Source organism: Saimiri boliviensis, chromosome 11, assembly GCF_048565385.1.
Source record: "Saimiri boliviensis isolate mSaiBol1 chromosome 11, mSaiBol1.pri, whole genome shotgun sequence".
NCBI lineage: Eukaryota > Metazoa > Chordata > Mammalia > Primates > Cebidae > Saimiri > Saimiri boliviensis.
Window position 1 is genome coordinate 116,161,597 of NC_133459.1, and position 27,039 is coordinate 116,188,635.

Genomic DNA, 27,039 nt, shown 5'->3' on the forward strand with positions numbered 1-27,039 from the left:
AGAGTCAGCATTGTATTTTTTCATCATCTAGTAGAGTTCTATGCAATGTCCGTGTTGTGCAGGTCACAAACATGAATAAGACCGGATTCTTGTCTGTAGGTGCCTCCTTAGCAGTGAGGCAGACAAGCTAAGAACAAGATGAGAACAACTAAAAGTAAAATGTTCAAACCCATCCATGTAGGAAACACTGTACTTATTGAGTCTCTAGTACGTGTCAGGTACTGTGCTAGGCTCCAGGGATACTCTGGTGTACTGTGTTTACAGAAATGGCTGCACTTTCCCCTTTTCCTATATCCACACCCCTTTGCACTGTGACTTTGCAGCTCCTTCCATTAAAGTTGAGTCTCTTCTCCACCGATTGAATCCAGGCTAGTCTTGTGACTTGTCTTGGCCAATAGAATGTGGTGGAAGTGATACTGTACCTCTTCCAAATCTCCTCCTTAAGAGGCCTTGTACCTATCCACTCTTATTCTTGAAACTCTCTAGCTGCCATGTGAACTCATCCAAGCTAGCTGGCTGAATAATGACAGACACATGGCCCTTTCATTTTCATTGTCCCAGTCAATGGCCAGCCACCTGACAGACATGAGTGAGGCCATTTGGACCCATACCATACATGTATATCTTCAGGGAAAAGAAGCAATAATTAAGCCAGCCTCCCACGATGGCCCCAGAGATCCCCATCCTGGTATTCACACCATGTATGGTTTCCTCCCACACTGCACCAAGGGTGGTCTGTGTAACAATGGCACAAGGCAGAAGGGATGATGTGTTCTCCTGATATTAGTTTACAGAAGCCTGCAGCTTCTATTTTGGGTGCCTTGTCTCTCTCTCTCTCTCTTTTTTTTTTTTTTGAGATGGAGTCTCACTCTGTCACCCAGGCTGGAGTGCAATGCCATGTCTTAAACCACCTCCCTGGTTCAAGCAATTCCCCTACTTCAGTCTCCTGAATAGCTGAGATTATAGCCACGTGCTACCATGCCCAGCTATTTTTTTTGTATTTTTAGTAGAGATGGGGTTTCACCATGTGGGTCAGACTGGTCTTGAACTCCTGACCTCAGGCAATCTGCCTGCCTCAGCCTCCCAAAGTGCTGGGATTACAGTTGTGAGCCACCGCGCCCAGCCCTCTCTCTGTCTTTCTTATTCATTCTGGGAGAAGCCAGCCTCCACATCCTGAGAATACCCAGTCAGCCCATGGAGGGGTCATATGATAAGGAACTGAGGTCTCCACCCATAACCTAAGAGGCACTGCGGTCCACACTGAATGAGTGTGGCAGGAGATCCTGCTGCTCCAGATGACCAAAGCCCAGGCTGACACCTTGAATGTAACCTCTTGAGAAACCCTGAACCAGAACCATGGAGCTAAGCTGCTCCCAGACTCCTGACCCAGAGAAAATGTGAGATAACAAGTTTTTGTTTTAAGCAACTAGGTTTGGGGGTAATTTGTTATGCAAGAAAAGATAACTGACAAAAGGAGTTAGCTAGATAAAGCAGGGGGAGGGGATGGGAGTGCTCCAGACAGGGGGAATGGTGTGAGGTATAGGTCCTCAGGTAGGAGGGAACACAGAACCAGAAGAAACTAAAAGACTAATGCAGCAGGAGTTCAGGGAGCAAATGAGGCCGAAATGTCGTTGGGGTCAAGACCTGCTGGGTGTGGCCTGGGGGGTCTTCCTAAGAAGTTTGTATTAGGATTGGTAAGAAACCAAATTATTGAGGGACCAGCATTAGGGCTCCAAGGAAACCCAGGTATCCTGGCTAGGATAATGTCTCTCTCCCTGCCAGTCCACCAAATCAGTAACTTTGGGTTTTTAGTTTTCCCTACTTAAAGATGCCCTTCAAGGTCTCCAAGGGAAGGGGCAAAGGGAGACGTAGCAAACATCCAGTGTGGTAGGGGTAAGGCTTCTCCAGCTCCAGCCATGCCAGGCAGCCAGGTCCAGCAGAGCTGTGCATTCCTGGCTGGTCAGGACTGGTCCCTCCAGCAGGGGCAAAGCCACAGACAAGGGGCACAGGTCCGGGGAGGGAGCCCACCTCTTGGTCAGTCTTTCTTGGTTCCCAGCTTCCCAGTCTCCCACCCCTTAACCATCAGGAGTGAATTTATACTGTTTTACAAGGACTAGGGCACTTGAACTCTTATTTCATTCTCTCATAGATTTGGTCTAACTGGCCTAATCTTTTTTCTATAGTGAAAAGACTCTAAAGATACAAAATGTCCCCCAAAACAACTTTGCAGAAACCAAAATAAATACAGCATTGAACAGGTCCATTCATTTTGTGAATTGATTATAGAGAGATAATTTATGTTTTTTTTTCTTTTAAAAATACATATTTAAGATAGAGATATAAAAAAAATTACATGATGTTCCATCAAAGAGATACATTCCACCATGATCACGTTATAGGAGCAAAGCCCTAGCCCTAATATAGGAGGGTTGAGTTGATCGGATAAAGAGTCTTTTTTCCCAATCTACAATCCCATATATGTTAAATTTTTAAAAACTACAACAGTTTGTCACTGAACAGCCTTCCTTTTTCTTTTCTCATCTCTAGTCTAGGGGATATTCCCCTCCCTCCTCCTTGCTGTTCCAAGGACAATCAAGAGGGACTGCCTGCTGAGCATTCACCGCTGTCAAAATCCTAATCTAATGCCAGTAGTTCAAGACATCCTTATACAGGGTCACCCACACTAAGAGAGAAGGCTCTGTGTTCTGGAGCCCCTGGACAACACCTGTACAGACCAAGGCCCGCTCCACTGAAGAGCAAGGGACGAATTGGAAGACAGAGCGTGTTGTCAGAACATCAGCACTTGCTCAAAACCACTTCCCAGTTGGGCACATTCATTGGCCTCTCTTTCCCTTGAGTGTGCTTTGAATAGACCACAGGCTGGCTTGGAGGGACAGAAAGAAGGAGAAGAGATGAGCTGTAAATCAGTGTCACCTCCCCCGCTCAGGGTCAGAGGAGAACGTGGGCACCTCCAGGAAGGCCTGGTGTTATCAGACGTGCCTGAGCAGTCATGAGCAGGCGGCTCTGCTGCCCTGCAGCCTGTGGACTCCCCCTCATTCCTCTCTTCTGCAGCATCGAAACAGATGCCCTTGGGAGGGGGAAAGCTCTGACTTCATGGGGGCTCCCAGGCACTCCTTTCTTCAAACAGAACAAAGCCTACTTAGCTTATCACAGCGCTTCTTGTGATTTTTTTAAATTAGCCTCTTCAAATGTGCACTTAACTCTTCTGATATGAAAGTTGTGAGCCCTGTTTTAGCAAGCCTGAAGCTTTGAAGCTGATCCCCATCAGCGTCAACAGAAATCATCTGAATGCTCTAAGTACTGCCAGCGCTTGCTGAAAAATGAAACAGACTACCAGCCTCCTCCTGCCTGTGTCCTTGGCCCAGCCCTGGTGGGGCAAAGGAGCCCCAAGGACCCCATTGTTCTTTGGAAAGAAAGAAGCAACTCCAGCCAGTTCAGGTGTTTGGGGGATTATTGAGATGGTCTTTTTTTGTAGATACAATGTGGTTGGTGAATAGGGTGAGTTATATAGGGGACTCTATGATAGTGACATTTGAAAAGATTTGAAGGGGGAACTGAAACTAGTTTCTGTGAGCCCAGAGTTTTAATCAGCCAGCACATGCTAGAATTTGCTACCACTAGTTTTATTTTCTTCCAGAGACCTTCACATTTTCTGTGAGTAATGGGATGCTGGGGAGAAAACTTATAGACAAAAATATGAGATTGAAAAGGTAATGACAACTTGGAAAAGATCCGCACTGTTGGCTGGATTAGCTGTGTGGAAAGGGGTATGTGAATGATGAGGGTTAAAGAGAGAAAAACAGGCAAAACCAAACAAGGCCCCTTGCAAACAAAGTTAAGATGGTTTTTGGATTCATCTGACCTCCTACGGGTTTCGCTTGTTTAGCTTAACATTAGTCCCATCTGCCAGAGCTTGGCGGCAAGGTCCTTAGGTGTTTAATTGTTCTGTGAGACCCTGGAGCAGGGTGAGAAGTGGCCTGGTGTCAGAGTAGAGCAGTTGGCCTATCACTGAAGGTCGTGGTTCTTTTCTCTACGCATGTTCCATGTAAGTGAGTAGTAAAAGGATATGCTTATCTCCTTCCTTTATTGTAGCCGTCCACAAAGTTCCATTTCCTGCTTGAAACCTCTGACTCAATGGCTAGAGGAACCCTCCCTCACCCCTCCCCTCCTGTCTATGCTGGCAACTTTTGAGCCACCTCCTTGGGTCACCACCTTGCAGAACACGCCAGATCCATTGCTTTTACACACTGCCGTTTACCTCTTGTTTATTTTGTGTATGCAGGTCACTTGTTGTTTAGGTTAGATTGAAGTCTGGTGGCCAGGCACAGTGGTTCACAACTGTAATCCCAACATTTTTGGGAGGCTGAGGCGAGCGGATCACAAGGCCAGGAGTTCTAGATCAGCCTGACCAACATGGTAAAACCGTGTCTTTACTAAAAATACAAAAAAATTAGCCGGGCATGGTGGTGTGCACCTGTAATTCCAGCTACTCAGGAGGCTGAGGTAAGAGAATCGCTTGAACCCGGGAGGTGGAGGTTGCAGTGAGCTGAGATCACACCACTGCACTCCAGCCTGGGCGACAGAGCAAGATACCATCTCAAAAAAAAAAAAAAAAAGATTGAAGTCTGAAAGATAGTATACCATATCCACATAAACATTTAATATTAACATTGTTTTCTTTTTGATGTAACATTCGGCTTCAGCCTAGGAGGCACCCTGAATGATCCAGTCTTGGGAACCATCAGAGCTATTATTATTATTTTGCTTATTTATTTATTTACTGAGACTGAGTCTCACTCTATAGCCGAGGCTGGAGTGCAGTGGCATGATCTCAGCTCACTGCAACCTCCATCTCTTGGGTTCAAGTGATTCTCCTGCCTCAGCCTCTCGAGTAGCTGAGATTACAGGCAGGTGCTACCAGGCCTGGCTAATTTTTGTATTTTTGGAGACGGGGTTTCACTATGTTGGTCATGCTGGTCTCGAACTCCTGACCTCAAGTGCTCTGCCCACCTTGGCCTCCCAAAGTGCTGGGATTACAGGCGTGAGCCACCTTGCCAGACTATTATTATTATTTTAAAGAATAATCACTTAATGTGGATTTTGCACATCTACTGCATTTGATCCCTTTCTGAATAGTTTTCACTGTTTTATATTATTGCTGTACTTCACAATACAGAAATTTTGGAAAACAGAGAAACACTCTCTGGTGTATACACTTTTAGTATTTTTTCAGTGCATATAGATTTATTTTCCGTTTTCGGCAATAATAGTATACAGTTTGTTTTACACTGTATACTATTAAACTGTATATTTACTTTAGTAATAGATTATGAATGTATTCCCATGCTACTATAGAAATTATAATGGCTGCGTAATATTACATTATATAGATTTATATAATCAATTCTCCATTATTGGACTTTTATTTATCAAACATTTATATAAGCACTTACTATGTGCCAAGCATAGTTCTAAGCTCCAAATAGATACTAACTCATTTAACTCTCACAATAGCATTATGAGGTAAGTAATATTTTTATCCCCATTTTGCAGGTGAGGAAATTGAGTCACAGGCTAAATAACTTGTCCCAGGGCACACCTCTTTGTAAGTGATGGAGCCAGATTCAAACCCAGACAATCTGGCTCCAAAGTCTGTGCTGTAATCACAGCCCTCTGCTTGCCTCCCTCTACCTCTATTGAAAAGTAAAGACCTTCCTTTACCTGGGAGAATAGCTTAATCTTCATAAGACTTCCCTGGCAAATAAGGGAACTGCTGTCCTGTGAGTCACTATTATTTATAATTAAATCTTAAGCTGCTGAGACAACAGGCAAAGAAGCATCTGGGCGGGATGGGCGGTGTGAGCTCTGCAACCCGGAGAGGGTGACTCCAGGAGAGGCTGTAGACTTGGATCCAACAAGCCTGAGGCCCGGGTTACTCACCCACTGGCAGAACCCAAGGGGCTCCAGCCTCCTCTGAAGCTACTGTAATTTCCTCACACCCAACTGAGAAGATATTTCCTTTGCATTCTGCTATAGGAGCTGCTGCATCTGACCCAAGCTGGCCTGGAGAAGGGAGGAAGAGGCAAGGTAGGAAGTGGCCTGGCCCCCTGCTGCTCTGCCCCAGAATGCAGGGCAGAAACTGCATCTGGAGCTGTGGTGTGGTGTGGATTCAGCCTACAGAGTGACTTCTGGGGCAGCGCCTGGAGTGTGTGGGAATCCTTTGATTAACCTGCAGAAGCTCCAGGGTAGTTGTTTCTGGGTGACTCTAGGATCCTTATTCATCGCAGCCTTGAGACCGGGCTTTGGCTTCAGCCACCTCTTTGTTATCTCTCTCTTCCAGTAATGACAATATGATATCATAGCTGACCATAACTGTTATGTCTGACATTTAATTCATTCTAACTCATTAAATTCTCACAACAGCGCTATGAGGTAGAACGATGGTTACCATAATTATTCTTATTTCAGTGGTGGAGAAAGGCAGCCACAGGGAGGCTGAATCATCTGCCATAGAGGGGAAAGGGTTTCAGGTACTGGGAGCACCACAAGGTTGTGACCTTGACTTGAACCTGTGTCCTGAACAGACCCTGTGAAGGGAGCTGTGGCTGGAGGGGAAACTGCAGCTGAGCCACCTTGCTCCTCTTATCCCTACTGGGAGGAGAAGTTTTAAACAAACAATTGGCATTTGACAGGGGAGTGTTAGAGCTGGAGGTGGTCAGCAGTTGTATTTTATTGAAGCACCTTGGCAGTCATTTGCAGGGCTGGTAGCAGGTTTACATGACAACATTCCTGCTCTCTTCCTGGGAGGTCTGTCCGTTTTCCTTAATTTCCTCATTTACAAGGGAGGCTGGAACACAGACACCTACATTCAAAGTCAATGTCACAGGGTAAATGGGTCCAGGGAGGCATGATTATCACTTCAGTCCTAAGACCTGCCCCTCTAAATGCTTGAGATGGAGATGCTTACATACTACCCAGTCCATGAAGTTCTTTTCCAAGCAGAAACTCCACACCTTGGGTTCCCACCTGGGTCAAGACTCCACCCTTTTCTCTTAAATATGGAAGCAACCTGGGTGACACTGGCACCAGCTCAAGTCAGACTTCCCACTCTAGGAAGGTCATTGACCTAATTTGATAACAATGTATAGAAAAGATGCTTTAAACAGAACTAGCTAAAGCTTGGCAAAAACTGACTTTCCTGCAGCTAAATGCATGCTAGCATGTACCTATTGAGTTTTGGAGCAACTACCTCCTAGGAATGTGTGTGTACTTTTGTCTTAGGAAAAAGAAAAGATACGTGGTTTTATCTGCCATAGTCCTTGAAGATAAGTAAACCATGAAAATAAAAGTGCAATGTCTAATAGGCTTTTAAAAATAAGAAGAATTTCTGCTCTCCTAGTTGGAGCCACAGTAATGTTATTACCTTGAAAAATGAGGCAGACCCCTGACTTGGCCTTCTACCATCTATTCCCCCACCATAAATAGACAGATCACTTAAAGTGCAGTAGATCATGTCACATTCCTGCCTCAAAACTTGCAAGGACTTCCTTTCACACCCTGATGAGGTCCACACTCCTCACAGGGCATTCATAAAGCACCCCTGACTCTGGAGATGCCATGCAGTGTAGTATAATAGCTAAGTGTTCCATGGCTATGGCACCAGCTAGAATCCTGGCTCTGTCCCTTACTAGTGGTGTGACTTTGGCCAAGTATCTCTACTTCTCCAGGTCTTTGTTTTCATTTATAAAATGAGAATAGCATTACCTACCTCATAGATGTACGTAATAAGTGCCCAACAGCCATCTCAGCTGTTTTTATTCTTACTTTTGACCTAATCGTCTCTACTTTCCTCACCCCCAGCTCATTACCCTCCAGTCACAGCAGACTTCTTTCTATTCCTCAAATTTACCAAACTCATGTCTACATGTGGACTTTTGCCCTAGAGTGTCTGAAACTGTCTGCCCACACCCATTCCCACCCAGGCCTGTGAGCTGCTGGTTTCTTTTCATTTTCAGGTTCCAACTAAAGGCACCTCCACAGAGAGTCCTTCCCTGACCACCTATTCCAAATTAGCCGTGAGTCTCTCGCTAGCCCTGTGCTACCCTGTGGAAATTTCTGTGATGATGGAAATGTCCTGTATACCACTAACCACTAGCCGCATTGGCTATTCAGCACCTGAAATGTGGCTATTGTGAACTGAAGAACTGAATGAATTTCACTTAATTTTAATTCATTTAGACTTAAATGTAAATAACACATGTGGCTTCTGTATTAGACAGTGCAGCTATAGCCATTACCTGCCTTGTGGCACTTGTCACTCCCTGGACTTGTCTTGCTGATTCATTTGTCTGTTGTTTGTGGTCTGCCTCCCCTAACCAGAGAGTAAGGTCAACAGAAGTGGCGGGGGGCCTTATGCACCTTGCTCACTGCTGTGTCCCCCTATGCCTAGGAAAATGTCTGCGTCTTTGTGGAGGCTCATTAAGATTTGTTAGATAAATAAATGAATGGGCATATAAAAGCACTCTGTAAATCAAAACACGTCATATAAATGTAGTATATTGTCATTATATGTATATATAATTTGAAAGTCTGCAGGAGTATCTCTCTTTCTTTTTTCTTTTTTTTTTTTCTTTTTTTAAGAGACAGGGTTTCACTCTGTCACAGAGGCTGGAGTGCAGTGGCACGATTATAGCTCACTGCAGCCTCAAACTCCTAGGCTCAAGCAATCCACTGGCCTTAGCCTCCGGAGTAGATAGGACTACAGGTGTGTACCACGACACCTGCTAATTTTTACTTTTTTTTTTTTTTTAATAGAGACAGAGTCTGGCTTTGTTTCCCAGCCTGGTCTTGAACTCTTGCTTCAGGCAATCCTTCTGCTTCAGCCTCCCAAACTAGTGAGATTACATGTGTGAGCCACCGTGCCTGTCTGTGTTTCACGTTTTAAAAATCCCTAATACACACACGGAGTTGATCGTTAAATGCCAATAATTTTTAAAAGTTGTTTTCCTGTTTGGAATGTATTTTTTATTTCTTCAGGTGAGACCCCCTCACCACACAGGTAATATATATAATCTATAGTCCCTCTGGAAACTTAAGGAGGGCCTGGCCTGATTACAGTTCCAATTCTAGGTGACTTCTGAGCAACTGTCTTCGGGTTGAGTAAAGCAGGGCACACTTGTGAGCTCTTCTGCCTAGCACAGGCCGTGGTGGCCGGCCCTGGACTGCAGAGGGTAGGAGGCTCCCTTTGCCGGCCCCTGGGCTGTTCATCTGCTGCCCAGAGACCACTGCTTCGGGCTTGACCGGGATCAGGTCTGAAGCCTCTGATGTGTGTGGGCAGCTGCCATTCTATCGTGAAAACGTGAGTTTTCCTAAGGGGATTGCAGTATTCTGGAAATTAAAAACAAGGTGGGAGCAAGTCATCTCCTTCCTGTGGGAGTAGCTGAAGCTCAGTTGTTCTGAAATACAATGCCTGGCGCTCCTGGGAGGGCCGGGACCTGGCCTGTTCCATGCCACTGGGTGGTGTGCAGTTTCCAAAGAGGGCTGGGGCTGTTATCTGACCTCCTGTCTTAATGAAGTGCTTTGGCTTAATGTCTGCCACTGATAGAGCTCGTGACTGGAGCAGCAGAGTCAAATTGAAGACAGAGGACATCCTCCCACTCCCACCCCCATCCCTACCTGGGCCTGAGCCCAGGAACTCCACGGGCACAGACTCACTGCCACTTCCAGTGCTCAAAGCCAGTTGCAGGGTCTGGGAACCAGGCTCAGCTTGCTGTGGACCTCCCCTGACCTGGGCCTGAGCTGATAAGTTGGGGGCAAAGTCAGGAGACAGTTGGGCTGAGGTTGTTTTTAAGACTACTTGCCGGATTTGGTGGCTCATGCCTGTAATCCCAGCACTTTGGGAGGCTGAGGCAGGCAGATCACAAGGTCAGGAGTCCAAGACCAGCCTGACCAACATGGTGAAACCCCGTCTCTACTAAAAATATAAAAATTAGCTGGGTGTGGTGGCATTCGCCTGTAATCCCAGCTACTGAGGAGGCTGAGGCAGAAGAATTGCTTGACCTGGGAGGCAGAGGTTGCACTGAGTCAAGAGTGCGCCACTGCACTCCAACCCGGGTGACAGAGTAAGACTATGTCTCAAAAAAAAAAAAAAAAAGAAAAGAAAAGAAAAATAAAAAAGACTCCCCTATGGCCCCATGTGCTTGGATTTCTTGTCAAGGCTCTCCCTCCCGACCTGCCTAACTTGCCCCTCCACCGCATACCTAGGCACACATTTTCTTCCCATAATATCAGACCCGAGATTCTCAGAACGAGTACAGGGCTTATTCATGGGGGCGCAGCTTCAGGAAGGGGCCTGCTGCCGTGGTGTGCTGTGCCTGGGGCATAAAGCGTGCAAGGGTAGGTGTGCTGGGCCCGAGACTTTCCACCATGAGAATTTCATTTCCACAAGCCCAGTGGGTGGATTGATATCTTTAGGAAGGTGAGGTTTCTTTTGTGGAGAAAGCACCAGGAGCAGTGTGTCCACTCCCAATGCCACCCCCAGCCACAGGCTCCTGGATGGCCAAGGTTCTTCGTAACATTCACCCAGCCCTTCTCTGTGTGAGGCCCCTGCCTGGAGCACGGCCAGGTCCCACCTCGCCCCTGAGGGTGGCTCACGTGTTCTTGAGGCAGGTACCAGGGGGATGACTGGCCACTCAGGGACGCAGGAAGTGGCTCTTCTGCATGGCCTGCCTGGTGAGTCACCTGGAGAATGCTGGGCCCAGGGCAGTCCTCCCAGTCCCCAAGGTCTGTAGATACCGAAAATGAAGACGGAATCATCCTTGGACAGAGGCTCAGGGGCAGGGCTGGAAGTGGGCAGAGTGGGGACAACGAGGGCCACCACGTAAAAGAGGCCCCTTGTGGCCCTGCTCGGCCCCGGTCACAGATGGTGCTTTTGGTCTGCACAGCATCTCTTTTGTCCCAGTGGCTTCATTTTTTTCCTGCTTTTTATAAATGCTTGCTAATTCGGCTTTATCTTTTTCAAAATAATACGTCATTGTGAAGAGATGTCCCCTGCCAGGCGTCTTTAGGGCTTTTCTCACAGCCCAGCAGACTGACACACATGGGGGCATCAGTGCCCCCAGCCTGGTGGATCCTGACTTCCATTCCAATGGAAGAGATGTGGGGTGGCCAGTCCCCCTTCTCTCGAAGGCACATTTTGGGTTGGAAAGACGCCTTGGGCCCCCTAAGGCAAGCTTAATAAGGGAACCAGTGACAGCAGAGAATTCAGCCACACAGCTCCTTTTGAGGAAAGTGGGGACCTTGCAATGACCTCTGTGGTTATTCAGCACCTGGGTGTGGCAGGCCCTGTGCTCTGTACTCCTTTGACATTGTCGTGTCTAATTCTCAAGGGCCAGTCCAAGAGATGAGTATTCTCATTACCCTCATTTTACAATGGGGAAACAGGAACAGAGAGGTGAAGGAATTTCCCCAAAGTCACACAGCTTCAAGCAGCAGGGCCACTGCTCAAAACTCAGGTTTGTCTGCCCCCGAAGGCTGTGCTTTTATAACACCACACCATGCCCCTCCCACTGGGTGAGGTCCACTGAGGGTGCCCACATCCCTGCCCTTAGCTAGGTGCTGAGGGCATAGCAGATGCCCGTGGGCAGCCCCTACCCTCTGCAATAGCTTAGAGAAATCTGCTTCCCTCCCCAAAAGGCCTGAGTCAAAACCTTCTCCACTGATGAAATGTTTCTTCCTGTGGAATTCCTCTGAAAGATGGCTCCCGACTGTGTTCATTTGTTCTCCACAGGAGAATCCTGTAGGGGAAAGATTATCAAAATATTTGCCGGTCTTGCAGGGAGTATTCAGAGTTGTTGCCGGAGTGCTACTGGGTGTGTGAGGTGCTGCTGTTCCTTTTGGCTTCTGTTTGTATCTATCTGCCAAGGAGGGAAGGGGGCAGAATCTCTGTTTAACCTATGGGGAAAACTATATTTAGCATTCTGTGAGCCCACTGGGGATGCTGGGGTACAGTGCAGATGTCTACCCGTGGCATGTCCAAATAAATAGGCATTTAAGGATTTCCTAGGCCGGGTGCAATGGCTCATGCTTGTAATCCTAGCATTTTGAAAGGCTGAGGCAGGCAGATCTCTTGAGCTCAGGAGTTTGAGACCATCTCAACAAAAAATACAAAAATTAGCCAGGTGTAGTGGTGTGCACCTGTGGTTCCAGTTACTCAGGAGGCCGAGGTGGGAGGATGGCTTGAGCTCAGGAGGAGGAGGAGGCTGCAGTGAGCCAAGATTACACCACTGTACTCCAGCCTGGACAACAGAGCTAGACACTGTCTCAAAAGAAAAACAAAAGAATTTTCTAGTTTAAAGCATTAGGAGAGATCTAAACTTTGAGCTGGGTGAAGTATAGTTTGCATACTCCTGGAGTCTTAGATGTGCTGAGCCCCCAGGGTGAAGGAAACAGTCCTGGCTTCTGGTCAGAAGACCCTGCAACTTGACTGGCTCTGCCCATGACTGGCTAGGCAGGTCCCTCACCTCCCTGAGCTGTAAAGTGGGTGGGGTAGCTAGGGGAGCTAATCTTTATCTTTGAAAGGCAGGGCAGCATCTGGGAGCCAGGCTGTCCAAGTCCCTTCATCAGAGCTGGGAGATGGCAGCAGCCTCTCTGGGTCTGTTTACTCATTTGTACTGTGTGTGTGTGTGTGTGTGTGTGTGTGTGTGTGTGTGTGCGCGCGCGCGCGCGCATGTATGTATGTGAAATGGGTCTATATGTAATGTCTGTGGAGCAGTGCTTGGCTATTACGTATTAAGCACTCAGTAAACTTGACTATTATTATTTATGGCCCCTCCCCACTGCCACATGAACTAAACTGTGGGTCTTGGCAATCTTTCTCTGAAAGAAAACACTTTAGCTCAACAATGGGTTGAAAAGCTGGCTGGAGGGAAAGAAGATTCTTCCCTACTGGAGTTTAAAAACAAGACATGGGGCCGGGAGGAGGAGAGAATCACTGAGGCCTATATATGATCAGCTCGTGAGTTCTTCTACCCACTCCCCAACTCCCCGCAACAAGGTACAGCTTTAATGCAATGATTTCACCCCTATAGAAATCCTAGAGGATGGGGCAGGGGGAGGCAGGAGTGTAAGTTTCCCCAGCACCCAGGCTTCCTAATAGCATCTTGGAAGCATGAACAGGAAGAAGACTGTAGGGAGATTGGCTCAAGTGCTGAAGCAGAACTCTTCAAACGTTTCCTGTTCCTTTTCACTATTTTGGGTTTCTCTCCCCTCAAGGGAAATACTTTGTAGGTGACACAGTGTGAGTTAAGAAATGTGAGTTAAGAAAACCCCATGTCTCAGAGCCAGACAGAGGGGAGAATTCAAATTGGATCTCTACAGTTTACTGACAGACCAGGGTTATTTCTTCCTTCTGAGATTCAGTTGCTTCATCTGTAAAATGGAGATAATGATATTCGTTTTACAGGGTTGTTGGAGAATCACATATGAACATATATGTACAGCAGAAAGCAGGGATTCAGAAAAGCTAGGTTCCCTCCGCTGCATTCCCTCCCTGTCTCTGCCTAAGGGGGTGCTCCACTTGCCTGTCTGCCCTCTGTACCAACCCAAAAAAGCAGGAGGCACCATTCCCTTGTGTTGTGTGCTGTTAGCCTTCTGAACAAGGCTATAATCTTCCTAGAAATTCCCGGGCATGTTAGAACCTGTGGGCTGTCGTCAGTAGTGGATGCTGTTAAGGTGAAGCTATAAATAGGAATTAAACAAAAGGAGAAAACTCAGCAGCCCCTTTTCACCTGACATTAGGCAACAGACAGATTGGTCACAGATTTAGCTTAGCAGCCAAGATTGACACTAAAGGCTGAGCACAGTGGCAGTCACAGGGCAGACTAAGGACACCTCTCTGTAGCAGGTATCCTTCGCCCCATTCAGGACTGGGTTGTTGGAGTTTAGGTGGCCAAGGCCGCAGTCACGAGTGTACTGCCTTCTTTCCTCTGGCCATGGAGGCCTCATGGTTGGGGTAGGCTTGGAGGGAGTAGAATGGTCCTGAAGGGGTTAAAGGAGGAATAGGGCACAGTCATGGGCCTGGGCTGTGTTTCAATGGGCTGAAATTCTAAGCTCCCATTCAGTAAGGTCCCTGGGGCTCCTAAAGCCCTTGTCATCTTCTGCTAGGTCCTGGGTTCCTCTTAGGTTCTCCTAAGCCTTCTCATGGCTGCTACCAGGGTCTTACCTGTCAAGGTGGTGACAATCCCACATGGTACCTTTTTGCAGATTAGAAATAGGTGGCCCCTTTCCCCAGGAAATGCAGTCACGAGACAGGACACACAGTTTGTGATACAGGTGCATTGGCTAGATTTCAGCCCCAAGTTGCCCACTTGGCTGAGCTGCCTTGTGCAGTGAACAGCGTGGCAGGCCTGCTTCCCACCCTCTACTTCAATGGTCAGGACTGGCCATACTTCTGCTGCTGCCTCCTCTGAACCTGCTGCTCCTGCCTCTGCTGTAGCCCTTCCCATGAGCAAAGCTGGCTTTCAGTAGGTCGCAGAAGGTAGCCTGGACATGTCAGCTTTTCTAGCCCTCTCTTTGAAGGACTTGTGATCCATTCCAGGGCTGGGTCAGAGGACACTTGAAGTCTGCCACAAAGTCCAGTTATAGAGTATTCTCTCTGGCATCACTCAGCACTCCAGGCCCAGGTGAAGGTCTCCCCATCTCCTATAGCAGTGAGAATCCCCCGCCTATCCAAGGCTGAGGGCAGCGCCCCCATGACTGCATTCAAGAGTGTGTTCCCAAATCCTGGGGCCTCCGGCACCAGTCTTGGCCTCTTCACTTTTCCTCCCAGCAGGACAGGTAGGCTGTCTTATAAACAGTGCCCAGGGGGCCTGTTCTGGCATCAGGATGCCTGAGGTGGGCAGGTAAGTGGGCCACGCCCTCCCTCCCATGTGGACTATCCCTTCACCATTGACCTGGCCCTTAGGGTTCAGGTAGTCTGAAAACATGGCATTTTATGATTCCATCTCTCCCCCTTTGAAACCCACATCCACATCCCTGTCAGAATATCTGGACCACCTGCTTAGTTGTGAACGGTCTGAAGCCAAGTTTCTGGTAGCTCTGCCAATAGCCAGGAGAGGCCACTCCCTTTGAGGGGCAGAGCTGGAGGTGTGCTGAACCTGGGTGGTCCTGGTGCTTCACTGTGAGAGGCTGAGGGAGAGGAGGGCTGGCTTCAGACACATTTGTGGGTGCATGGAGACACCAGCTCCCAGTCACTGAGGTAACAGTCAGGGCTGGGGGAAGCTGTAACACCCTAAAACAGTCCTCAAACTTTCTCTCTGCAGCTAATAACTGGATTTACCATATAATCTGTTAAGTGGAAGGTGACACAGGAACATGTTTGAGAAGCACCAACCCAGCCAGATAGAGCCAGAAACAAAGTTGCTGGGGACACGATGCCTGAGCAAGGGATGGGATAGAGAAAGTTTAGATAGAGAATGAGAGAAACTGTAGGAGCAGTGGTGTGGAGGCACCAAATACAAGGGTGAGTTCAGGGGAATCATCATGAGGAATTTGGATTTCCACTTATGGGTGGCAAGAAGCTCTTAAGTGGCTTTAAGTGGTAGAGGGATGGATCAAGCTTGCCTTTCAGAAACATTACTCTGGGGCCTCGATGGAAGACACACTGGAAAAGGGATAGACAGGATGGGAGGGAGGGAGACCAGCCGGGGGGCAACGGAGAGTCCAGGTGAGAGAGGAGGGGCCCTGGGCCAGGTGGTGGGGGAGAGGGGGACGTGACTTTGAGGACTACTTAGGGATGAAGTCCCCAGGTGTTGGTGAGAGATTGGCTGTGTGTTATTTGTATGTGGGTGGAAATGGAGAGGGACTGGGACCCAGGGTGGCTCCCAGGGGTCCAGCTTGGGCAGTAGCTGATTGGAGGTGCCATCCTAATATGTGGGAATTCAAGAGAAGAGGGAGCTGGCTGTGGAGCAGGCAAATTTTCAACTGTCTGTCCCATAATCAACATTTAGCAAACCATTTTGATGTAAAAACCAAGCTGAAGAGACAGAGCTGGGCACAGTGGCTCATGCCTCTATTTCCAACTACTCAGGAGGCTGAGGCCGCTTGAGCATGGGAGGTCAAGGCTGCAGTGAACTTTTTTTAAATTTTATTTTAAGACAAAGTTTCCCTCTTGTTGCCCAGGCTAGAGTACAATGGCGCGATCTTAGCTCACTGCAACCTCTGCCCCCAGGGTTGAAGCGATTCTCCTGCCTCAACCCCCAGGTAGCTGGGATTACAGGCACCTGCCACTATGCCCAGCTAATTTTCTGTATTTTTAGTAGAGACGGGTTTTCACTCTGTTGTCCAGACTGGTCTCAAACTCCTGACCTCAAGTGATCCACTCACGTCGGTTTCCCAAAATGCTGGGATTACAGGCCTGAGCCACTGCACCTGGCCTACAGTGAGCTTTGATCTCACTACTGCACTCCAGACTGGAGACAGACCCTGTCTCAAGAAAAAAAAAAAAAAAAAAAAAAGCAGAAGCATCAGGTTGCATTATACTGTGGAAGTGTGTGTGATAACCAGGCTGAGTAGATGAAGTGCAGGACCTGGATACACCCATTTCAAAGTGGTTAGAGAAAGAACACACAGGAAGACAGACTAGAAACTGTCGGAGAGGGAGCAAATGAGTCAGGAGAAAACAGTGTCTCAGAGGTCACAAGAGCTGAAAGATTCACAAAAGAGGAAGCCGTCAAAATGTCAAATATAGCAGAAAAGCCAAGTAACACAAGTTCTGATTCCTGTCCACAGGATCATGCACTGAGGAAGTCATTATCAACTTCAGGGAGAGTAATTTCAGAGGAGGGGCTGAGGCAGGGGTGGCTGCAGAGAATTACAGAGCCTTTGGTGAAAGGAAGACAAAAGATTGGATAAAGATGGTAGATGGGGGCATAAAATCAAGCAAGCTGTTCAGGGCAAGGGAAATTTGAGCAGCTGAATTGGCTGAGCTGGAACAGCCAGCTGAGAGGGAGGCATTAAAGGTACAGAGAAAGAGGGTGATTGATAGAGTGGGATGGGATTTGGATGGATGGCAGCAAGAACATACTGGGTGGGTTTCTACTGAACCACAGGAGGGAGACAGTGAAGAGACAGGTGGAGAGGATGACAGTGATATCAGTTCCACTGTAGCGGGGGAGAGGGTGGGAGTGGGAGCTGATGGCTTCATGGGCTGTAATTCTAGATGAAGTTGAGCTTACCCTAGATTTGTGGTGGGGTGAGCCTGCAGGGTTGTGGGGTTTCTCTGAAGATATCAGAGAAGATGGAATGAATTAATCTGAACATTGCTGTGTAAGTACAACAGAAAGATATGGGTCCAGACTGGCAACAAACTAGCTCGTGTGATTAACCATGGGTAGGAAGGAAGAAGAAAGCCCAGGAGGGACCTGATAGACCAAAATGATATTGATGCATGAAAGGATTAGGCTCAAGGGCCAGGTGCCAGGGAGCAGGAATGCGGGAGGGCGAGGGGAATGTGAGCAGAAAGAGACTATTGGCGTGAACTTATCACGAGAAGAGCAGCCCCAGGCAATAACAAGGCCCAGGTGGGCCAGACAGTAGGCTGAGGTGGAGCACAGGTGAAGGTGACTGAAGCTGGGAGGTCATTTTACTGTGAGGCTGGAACACTGGAGGTGCTGTCACAGGACAGGAGTAGGTGGCTTTGAGAACCCTGGCCATGTCTAGGGTGAATTAGGAACAGTGTTTGGTGGATGACAACAGGAAGAGTATGGTTCGGGATTTTTTTCCCAAATGTGTTTGATCATAAGGACACATGGGCTCTTGTTAAACGTAGGCCTCCAGGTCTCACTTGGATCTCTCCAACTCAGACCTCTGGGACAGGAGCCAGGGGGTCTGCATGATTCTTATGATCAGGTGATTCTGACAATCAGGAAAGTTGAAGAAGGTTGATATTAGGAAGGCACAGGCCTCCAAGTATGGAGAAGGGGACTATAGAGAAGAATGGATGAGAGGTTTGGAAAAGAAACGAGTAGGGATAAGAAAGAGGAAGGGGCTAGGAGAGCCATGAAGAGTGGAGTGGTGGAGAGAATTCATGCCCAGAGGACTCACATTTTGGATACTGAGCAAGAACGATGTGATGTGAAGCACTCTGGGGTCATGACGGCTCAGTCACAGTAGCCGGGGTCCCATGGTGGCTGGGAGGGCATCAGTCCCCGGAAAATCTTCTTTCTGTCCCTTGGTGATTCACACAGGGCATCTCAGGATCCTGGAGCTGGCACCAGATTGACATGGAAGTGGAGCTGCTAGCCACCAGGGTGACGTGATTTCCACGTGTCAGGGAAGCTCCCCACCCTGCGCTCTGTGAGCATCCCTCACTGGAAATTCCACCAGGAGCTGGGCGAGGCTGAAGCAACCAGGTGTGGAGGGAATGACATGGGCCTTAGAATCCTGGTCAGATCTGTATTCTCATCCTCTTATATGTCCTAGACGTGCAACCCTGGGCAACTTAGCCTCTCTTTGAGCCTCAATTTCCTCATCTATAAAAGAGGAATAATAATACCTGCCTCAAAGAACTGTCGTGAGGATTGAGTGGGAGAGCACATATAGTGCCAAGAGTAGGTGCCCAGGGGCTCGAGCAAGAGTCAGAGCCTTGGTGGTGGAGGCCACTGTCGACTCCACTCCACACTGAGAGCCCAGAGCAGCGGGGAGACGGACAGTGGGAGGGGAGCACAGGAGGAGACGGTGCCTTCCTGGAGCTACTCTTGCGTTTCTGCCCCCTACTAGTTACCAAAATCACAGCAGTCTGTGTTTACAGAGGCGTCTTGCCTGTCCTCTATTTTAACTGTGTTACCAGGTGGTAATAGTATAATATTATTTTTGTATAAAGTGTGTTAGAGGACCATCTGATCTGTTGTCCCTAGCACCTTGCATTTTGGGGGACACTGTGTGTTCATTATCAATCTATTCTGAAATAAGAAACAGAAACCAGAAATTTAATCCTCTACTACACGGTGCACAAGAAAGGCCAATGACTCACTTCAGAATATGCGAGGATTGTTCACTCATTTCCTTCCATGTGGCGTGTTTGTCACTGCCTGGTCATGCTGTGAGGAAGAGCGGCTCTCACCTTCGTGTTCATGAACCTGAGACAGACGAGGTCACATGGAGATCACTCAAGGGGTTCGCTCTTCCTGGAAATGCTGACAACTGAGAAATTTGCCTCCCACAGCTGTATGAAAGGTTTTGTGAGGAGGAGGTTAGGTTAGCACGAGGGCTTAGCCCCCAAAGTGCTGTTCCCTAAGCCTAGTACAGGAAAAGGAAATTTCCCGGTTCTGGATGGGGGGGATGACTGCTGGCTTGTTCCCTTGCAGGAGGGCTGCTGAGCTGGAACAGTGCCTCTCACACAAGTCACTGGGAGTCTTGTTAAAATGTGGATTCTGAGTCAGTGCCTTGGGGTGCGGCTGAGATTTGGCATTTATGACAAGCTCCAGGCGTTGGAGAGGCAGCTGCTCCACAGCCCCAGGACAGGGCTAGGACTCCAGGATCATACCTGTGAGCCATCTATGTGGTTCCTGCCATGGGGAAAATTCAAGTGTGTGTGGAGGCTTGACTGTGGTTTCTGACCTCCTTGAGACCCCCACATGCCTGACCCTATGTCTGAAACTCTGTTCAAAATCACAAATATCTATGGAATGCCTAGCAAGTACCAGGCACTGGGCTAAGGTTACCTCACCCAGATTGCTTGCTTCTCTTAAGACTCACTGTGCCATTCCACACCACACTCAAGCAATCAACCCCAAACTCTCCCACTCACTCCGAGGAACAAGGGTTCATACTCAGAGGTGAAGTGGGCAGTGGAGTCAGGGAGGCCAGTTTAGGGAGCTCCACATCCCAGCTCTGTGAACTTGCCTGGTTACTCTGCCTTTTTATGCTTCCCTTTTCTCTTCTATAAAAAGGGCTTAATAACCCCCACCTCTCTGGGTTGCTAAAAGGATTAACTCAGATGATGCACGCCAAGTTCTTAGCCCTGGGCTGATAAGCATAGCTGTTATGATTCATATTTAGGTTGTGTTTCCTCCCTCGAAACCTTCGGTACTCTGTCCCTCTTTGCAGACACCTAGGCCAGTTCTTGTGTGACTCTTTATGCTTGACTGTGTTACTATTTGGAAAGCATTCTTACCATTTGGAAGATATTTGGAAACCTCAGTACTGTCAACAGCACCATTAAAAGCAATTCCAAATGGTTACCACACAAGAGGAGTGCCCCAGAGCACCTGTGTGTGCGTTGGGGAGGGGAGTTCTTGTGAGGAAGGAACCAGACAGGAAAGGGCCAAACTGGCAGCCTCTTCAGCCCTCTGCTTGCTGTGCCAGCTGCTCCTGCGTTGGACGCTGCGTGCAGCCAGCACTTCATTCCTAATATCGCAGTGCCACAAGTTGTAAATCGCTTATTTCAAAAACAAACTGGCCGTCCCTAGATTGTCTCTATCATAGCCCTACTTTCACTCACTTGCATTCCAAAGGGATTTTAGAAACATTATTTAACTTTTCATCATGGCATTTTCCAACCATACACAGAAGTAGAGAGAACAGTGTAAGGAACTCCAGCTTTCAGAGTTGTCCACATTGTAGCAGCAAAAGGGCTCTTAAGTGAAAGAGAATGGTGTGGGATTGTACGCCCCTGCCACTCGTGTGGGATTGAATTGTACATATTCATGTCTTATTGGAAAAAAGGCTGAGAACTCTGGGTGTTTCCTATTCATTTCTATTTGAATTTTTTTTTCCCCCTGGAGAACGGAGTAATGACCCTTACTTTGCAGGGACTGACTGAGCCTGAGAAATGGGCTGCTGGTCAGAGCCTCACAAATGGACATTCCTTCCTGGGCTTTGCCTGCCCCCGTGCTCCTGGGTGGAAAAAGAGGAAGGAACAGGCACAAGCAGGAGGCTGCTGAGCTGGGAGCAAAAACCAAGTAGCCACTCTGGCCCCTCCCACCACCCGCTGGCAGCCACCTGCCTGCTGAGGCCACCTGTCTCCTGCAGGGTGGATTGTGTCCTGCTTTGTAGAATGATAACTGCTGTAAAAATAAGCACCTTAAACAGCCAAGAGAAAGGGGCAGTAATGTGACCTCGGGCTGTGTGTACCCCACAGGAAAGGGGTGTGTCTGTCATACTTGCCCTTGTGTCGATTTAGCTCTGAAGTGCAAGGGAGACCATTCTCCCCACTCAGCAACAGCAGCCTGTGAAGTAATGGGAGGCAGTTCCCCCTGTGGGACCATTACCACTACCATTTCTATAATGCTTTCCTTCTGAGAGGCTGAAGTCACCACTTTGCAACCCTGATAGCCCCACACTGGCTCAGGCAGTAGGTGTTGTGGAAAGAGGATGGGCTGTGGAATTAGAATGTCTCACTTTCAGTCCTGGCTCTGCTATGTAATTTGCTTGGTGGCCTTGGATAATCCCTGAGCCTCCATATTCCCCTCCTAAGAATGAGTATAATGACATTTTACTCCAGAATGACTGTAAAACTCATATATATTATCAGTTTTGTGTCTGGACTGACTTTAGGCAAAACTGTGAAACAGAAGTGTCAATTTAGCATTTTCTACTTTCTCAGATTCCCCCTTTTTCCCGAGTCCCCCCTTTCCATTCACCCTTGAAGCACCCAATAATGTCAGGCAGCCAGTCAAGAAAACGACCTGTAAAACCAATATACATTAAAGGGCTAGTAGTTTAATCTCAATAGATAAAAGGGTCTGCATTTATCAAGTGCTCACTAAGTGCCTGGCACTAAACATATTTTTTGTAGTTTTCCCAAGGCATCATGAGGTATGTAGCTATTACCTTCATTTTGCATATGAGGAAACTGATCTGGAAGTTAGACACTTGCTAGGAATTGCACAGCTAATTTGCAAAATCTGGGATTCAAATGAAGATGTGTCTGATCCTAAAAGCAGTGCTATTTGTTTATTTAATCTTTTTGAGGCACTGAACCCTAGTGATTAAGAAGAGCACAAAGTCTGAGCCAGGTGGCCTGGGTACAGAGCTCAACTCCTTTACATATTGCCATGTGACCTGGGCTAGGACCACGTCCTCAGCTGTAAAGAGGGAAAAGAACAGAGCCACCTCACAGGATTATTGTCAAAATCAAATGAGTTAATGTACATAGGGCTCTCAGAACAGTGCCAGACACATAGTAAGCACTATGTAGATTATAAAACAAAATAAAAGCAATTAGTGATCATCAGAAAAAAGTCGGTTTACAATAACGTGAAAGAAAAGGTACATCCTTTTGTGCTCACCAGTCAACTTGACTTCTCAAACAGTTTGATGGGAGGAAATTCCTTCAGACGCTTCTACATAATCCCACACAAATGCACACAATTACAGAAGTCTGTTATTTTTACGTGAAAAGGGAAACTTGTATTTTCATTTAACATTTCACAGCCATCTTTCTGTCAGTACCTATGGAATTATCTCATTCTTATCAGCTGCAGAGTGCATGCCAAGTGTAGATGTGCTATAATTAAATCATTTATCTACAGATTTTCTGTAAATGATGCGACCATGAGCATTTCAGGATGTTTATCTTCATATGTACAGGAGAGTGAACTCCTGGAAGGCTGACTTTGCTCTTAGAGATTGAATTAGTACATCCAAGCAAGTCAGATTTTTCTGTCAGTCTGGCTGCTTCTGTATGGGGGTGCTGGTGAAGCATAGATGCTTCATGTTCCCTGCATTTCCCTCAACCACCTGCATTCCTCCTGTGATGGAACAAGGTGGCACAGCTCATCATCACCCATCCACCTCCAACCCCGGGGCAGCCCAGAGCATCTAAACTGAGCCCTTTCCGGTCATAACTCAAGAAAGCAGTCAGGTGGCCATTGCCACTAGATTTTACATACATTTGTTTCCTCTCTCTTCATTTCCATAATCAAGCTTCCTGCCTCCCTGCATCTCCTCCCTCTCCTTTATTCTCTTTTATTTTCACGGGCATCACCAGCATCAACAGTCTGTTTCCAACACTTTTTTTTTTTTTTTTTTTGGAGATGTGGTTTTGCTCTTGTTGCCTAGGCTGGAGTGCAATGGTGCAATCTCAGCTCACTGCAACTTCCACCTCCCAGGTTCAAGCAATTCTTCTGCCTCAGCCTCCTGAGTGGCTGGGACTACAGGCATATGCCACTACACCTGGCTAATTTTTGTCTTTTTTTAGTATACTTGCTGCCAAATAGAGCACTAATTTTTGTATTTTTAGTAGAGATGGGTTTCACCATGTTGACCAGGCTGGTCTCAAACCCCTGACCTGAGGTGATCCACCAGCCTCAACCTCCCAAAGTGCTGGTATTACAGGTGTGAGCCATCCAGCCTGGCCCCCAGCACTTTTAATCTCTCCCTTCTCTGCGTTCCCACAGCACTGGGAGCTCTGCTGCAGCCCATCCTTCGCTCCCTCCAGATCCATGCCATGCTCCCCACTAGGATGAAAGTCCTGGTAATGTTATCACCTTCATCACCCAGGGCTAGTGATGCTTTCCATATGGTCGATGCTCAATGAATTTTTAAAACTTTGTTTATATTTTTGAAATATGTTTTTGAATTTATTTTTAAGTGACATTTTACATTATGAAATTAATATACGCTGGCCAGGCACAGTGGCTCATGCCTGTAATCCCAGCACTTTGGGAGGCCAAGGTGAGCAGATCACCCAAGGTCAGGAGTTTGAAAGCAGCCTGGCCAACATGTTGAAACCCCGTCTCTACTAAAAATACAAAAAAAAAAAAAAAAAAAAAAAACCCAACAAAAAAAAACCTTAGCCAGGCATGGTGGCATGCACCTGTAATTCCAGCTACTCGGGGCTGAGGCAGGAGAATCACTTGAACCCAGAAGATGGAGGCTGCAGTGAGCTTTGATGGCTCCACTGCACTCTAGCCTAAGTAACAGAGTAAGACTCTGTCTAAAAAAAAATTTAAAAAAATTTTAAATACATACATATATATGTGTATACACGCACACACACAGACATTTACTGTAAGGAAAAACTGGAAAGGAAAGCTGTGTAAATAAGGAAATTAAATCATCTGGAATTCCTATCCAGAGACATTTTGGTGTATTTCTTTCCAATTGTTGAATTAAGAAGCTAATGATGAAAAAAAAGCTAGTAATTAGACTGAGGAAGTAAATGGGAAACAGGGTCCAGAGTTTGGTGATAAGAGTAAGTGCTGAAATGGGTGATTTAAATACCTATTATTTAAATAGGTTGAGGTGTACTTTGCACAGAAAATGAGCCTGTGTTGTCAAGAACTTCATCTTTTTCTCACTCTCTCATTATTTACTCTATAGTATTTACTGAGGATCAGTAAGCCATAGTCCTCAGACAATGATTTCTCTGGCCAACGTGATAGTGAGTATGCAGCTATCACACAGGTGTTCTGGAAGCTGAGTTGACTTCCCTGCGTAGTAGACTGGGCACCAAGTTCATGACTGGCTCTTCAGGGTAAGACTTCTGAAAATAATCGCAGAATTTTGCCTTTCTGGTCTGTATCAGAGTGGCTAGCTCTTTGTATCAGTAGTTATGATATATTAACTTCAGGGAATTCTCAATCTTTCTTTCTGGGATTGTTCAAGTTCAGCTTTTCTGATTGGTCTTCCTTAGTGGTAGCTTAAGCACTTGTTATTCCTTACCTCTTACTGTTAGGGCTTGGCAAAGCAAGAACTTTAGGGATTGTTCTTTGTTAAAATGCATTTCATCTAATGCCTACCTCAGCTGCCTGTTACCTAGCGCTGTTATGGAATGGGACTCAAGCAATGACTGTGGCAGGAAGGAATCAAATTCAGGTTGAGTGCTCCCTGACAAGCCTCTTGTGCTGCTCAGAAGTCATTGTTATGTTGTCCTTTCACGTGTCTCTTCGGCAAAGCAGCCCAGGGTTTCCATATTTAAAAGTTTAAGTGTGGTTGGGCTTGATGGTTCACACCTGTAATCCCAGCACTTTGGGAGACTAAGGCAAGTGGATCATTTGAGGTCAGGAGTTCAAGACCAGCCTGGCCAACCTGATGAAACTCTTCTCTACTAAAAGTACAAAAATTAGCCTGGCATTGTGGCACATGCCTGTAATCCCAGCTACTTGGGAGACTGAGGCAGGAGAATCCCTTGAGCCCTGGAGGCAGAGGTTACAGTGAGCTGAGATTACGCCACTGTACTCCAGCCTGGGTGACAGAGGGAGACTCCATCTCAAAATAAATAAATAAATAAATAAAAATAAAATAAAAGTTTAAGTGAAGGCTGGTTGTGGACCTGAGGAAATTTGATTTCTAAAATTGTTTATAGTATGACCAACATCCAGGGGATTATATTTATTTAGCCTATGGGGAGCTTTATGATTAATATAAAGGTGAAAGGCCAAAGGAGTTCATTCATTCAATAAGTACTGAGTTCCAGGCCCCAAACTAAGAGCAAAACAAAGACAAAACCAGATATAGATCTTAGAGTCTATAGAGCAACAGGTATTCAACAGCAATAACAGAAATGAACAATTACCAACTGTGACAAATTCCAGGAAGGAGAAGGTGCTGTAAGAGACATATAACCAGGGAACCTGACCTATGCTGGGTGTCAGGGAAGGTTTCCTAGGGAATAGAACATCTGAGCTGCAATTGGTTATTTAGTTTGTGGTACCAAAGTCTTCTCACTAGTAAAATAGGAATACTCCCCTCTTAGAGTCACAGAGACACTAGAGCAGGCGTCCCCAAACTTTTTACACAGGGGGCCAGTTCACTGTCCCTCAGACCGTTGGAGGGCTGCCACATACTGTGCTCCTCTCACCACCAGTGAAAGAGGTGCCCCTTCCTGAAATGCAGCGGGGGGGCAGATAAATGGCCTCAGGGGGCTGCATGCGGCCCGCAGGCCATAGTTTGGGGAAGCCTGCACTAGAGGAAGAGTGGTCATGGACAAGAATGAGCTTTGAGAAATGCTCAGTGTGCCTAAAACTGAGTATGTCCCTCTAGCCAAAGGCAGCTGTTCTCTGGCTTTGACCTCTGTCATTAAGCCAGGCAATTACTCAGGCACTTCAACTGAAGACCTTTGATCATTCTCCTCCACTCTGCCAAGCAGCAGGTGTCAGACAGACCTGGGGTTAGCTTTGGTTCTGCCACTTAAATCTCATTTGAACTTGAGTAAGTTTCTTAATTGGTAAACCCATTTTTCTCATTTGTGAAATGGGGGCAACAATAGTATCAGCCCATGACTTAAAGCTTGTAAAGCACTTAACATAGTAGTTGGCATGTAGTTGCTTCTAAACCAAGTATAGCTAATGTTATCGTAATTGTTATTGCTAATTATTACCTTTTTTTCTTTTTCTTTTCTTTTCTTTTTTTTTTTTTTTTTGAAACGGAGTCTCGCTCTGTTGCCCAGGCTGGAGTGCAGTGGCGCGACCTTGGCTTACCGCAACCTCCACCTCCTGGGTTCAGGTGATTCTCCTGCCTCAGCCTCCTGAGTTGTGGGGACTACAGGCACCTGCCGCCATGCCCAGCTAATTTTTTGTATTTTTAGTAGAAATGGGGTTTCACCATGTTGGTCAGCAGTTCTCGAACTCCTGACCTCAAGTGATCCACCCACCTTGGCCACCCAAAGTTCAGGGCTTACAGGTATGAGCCACTGCGCCCAGCCTAACTTTTTTTTTTTTTGTAATGGGGGCTCAGTGTATTGCCCAGGCTGGAGTGCAGTGGCTATGAACAGCCACAATCGTAGGATCATAGCACACTACAGCCTCAAGTTCCTGGCTCAAGTTATCCTCTGCCTCAGCCTCCTGAGTAGCTGATACTACAGGCATGCACCACAGTGCCTGGAGCTAATTGAGAACTCTTGCCAATTATTTCTTTGTAATAACTTTGGCCTTTTACTTCTATTCCCACCAGCCTAGAGAAAGCCCCTGTCATTTGGTAAGAATTTATTCCATAGAAGCCTTCTGATCAGTGCCCTCACTGTGGCTCTCACTTCTCTAACTCATTTTATTTGCTTTCTAAAATAACAGTGTTTTT

The 27,039-nt window shown here is 47.0% G+C and overlaps 1 protein-coding gene across 6 annotated transcripts in view; it reads left to right on the forward strand.

Annotated features, from left to right (window-relative positions):
- BCAR3 (BCAR3 adaptor protein, NSP family member) overlaps nt 1–27,039 on the forward strand; it is a 284,505-nt gene that overhangs the window by 118,170 nt on the left and 139,296 nt on the right. For 4 of the 6 annotated variants that reach the window (XM_010343843.3, XM_074381403.1, XM_039460808.2 and 1 more), the window contains one exon: nt 6,058–6,108. The exons of 1 other annotated variant lie outside the window; for it this stretch is intronic. In XM_010343843.3, coding sequence (XP_010342145.2) covers nt 6,058–6,108 — 51 coding nt within the window. Of the gene's footprint in view, nt 1–6,057; nt 6,109–8,078; nt 8,097–27,039 lie in introns of those variants that run through there. One more of the 6 variants, XM_074381406.1, reaches the window with a different exon arrangement.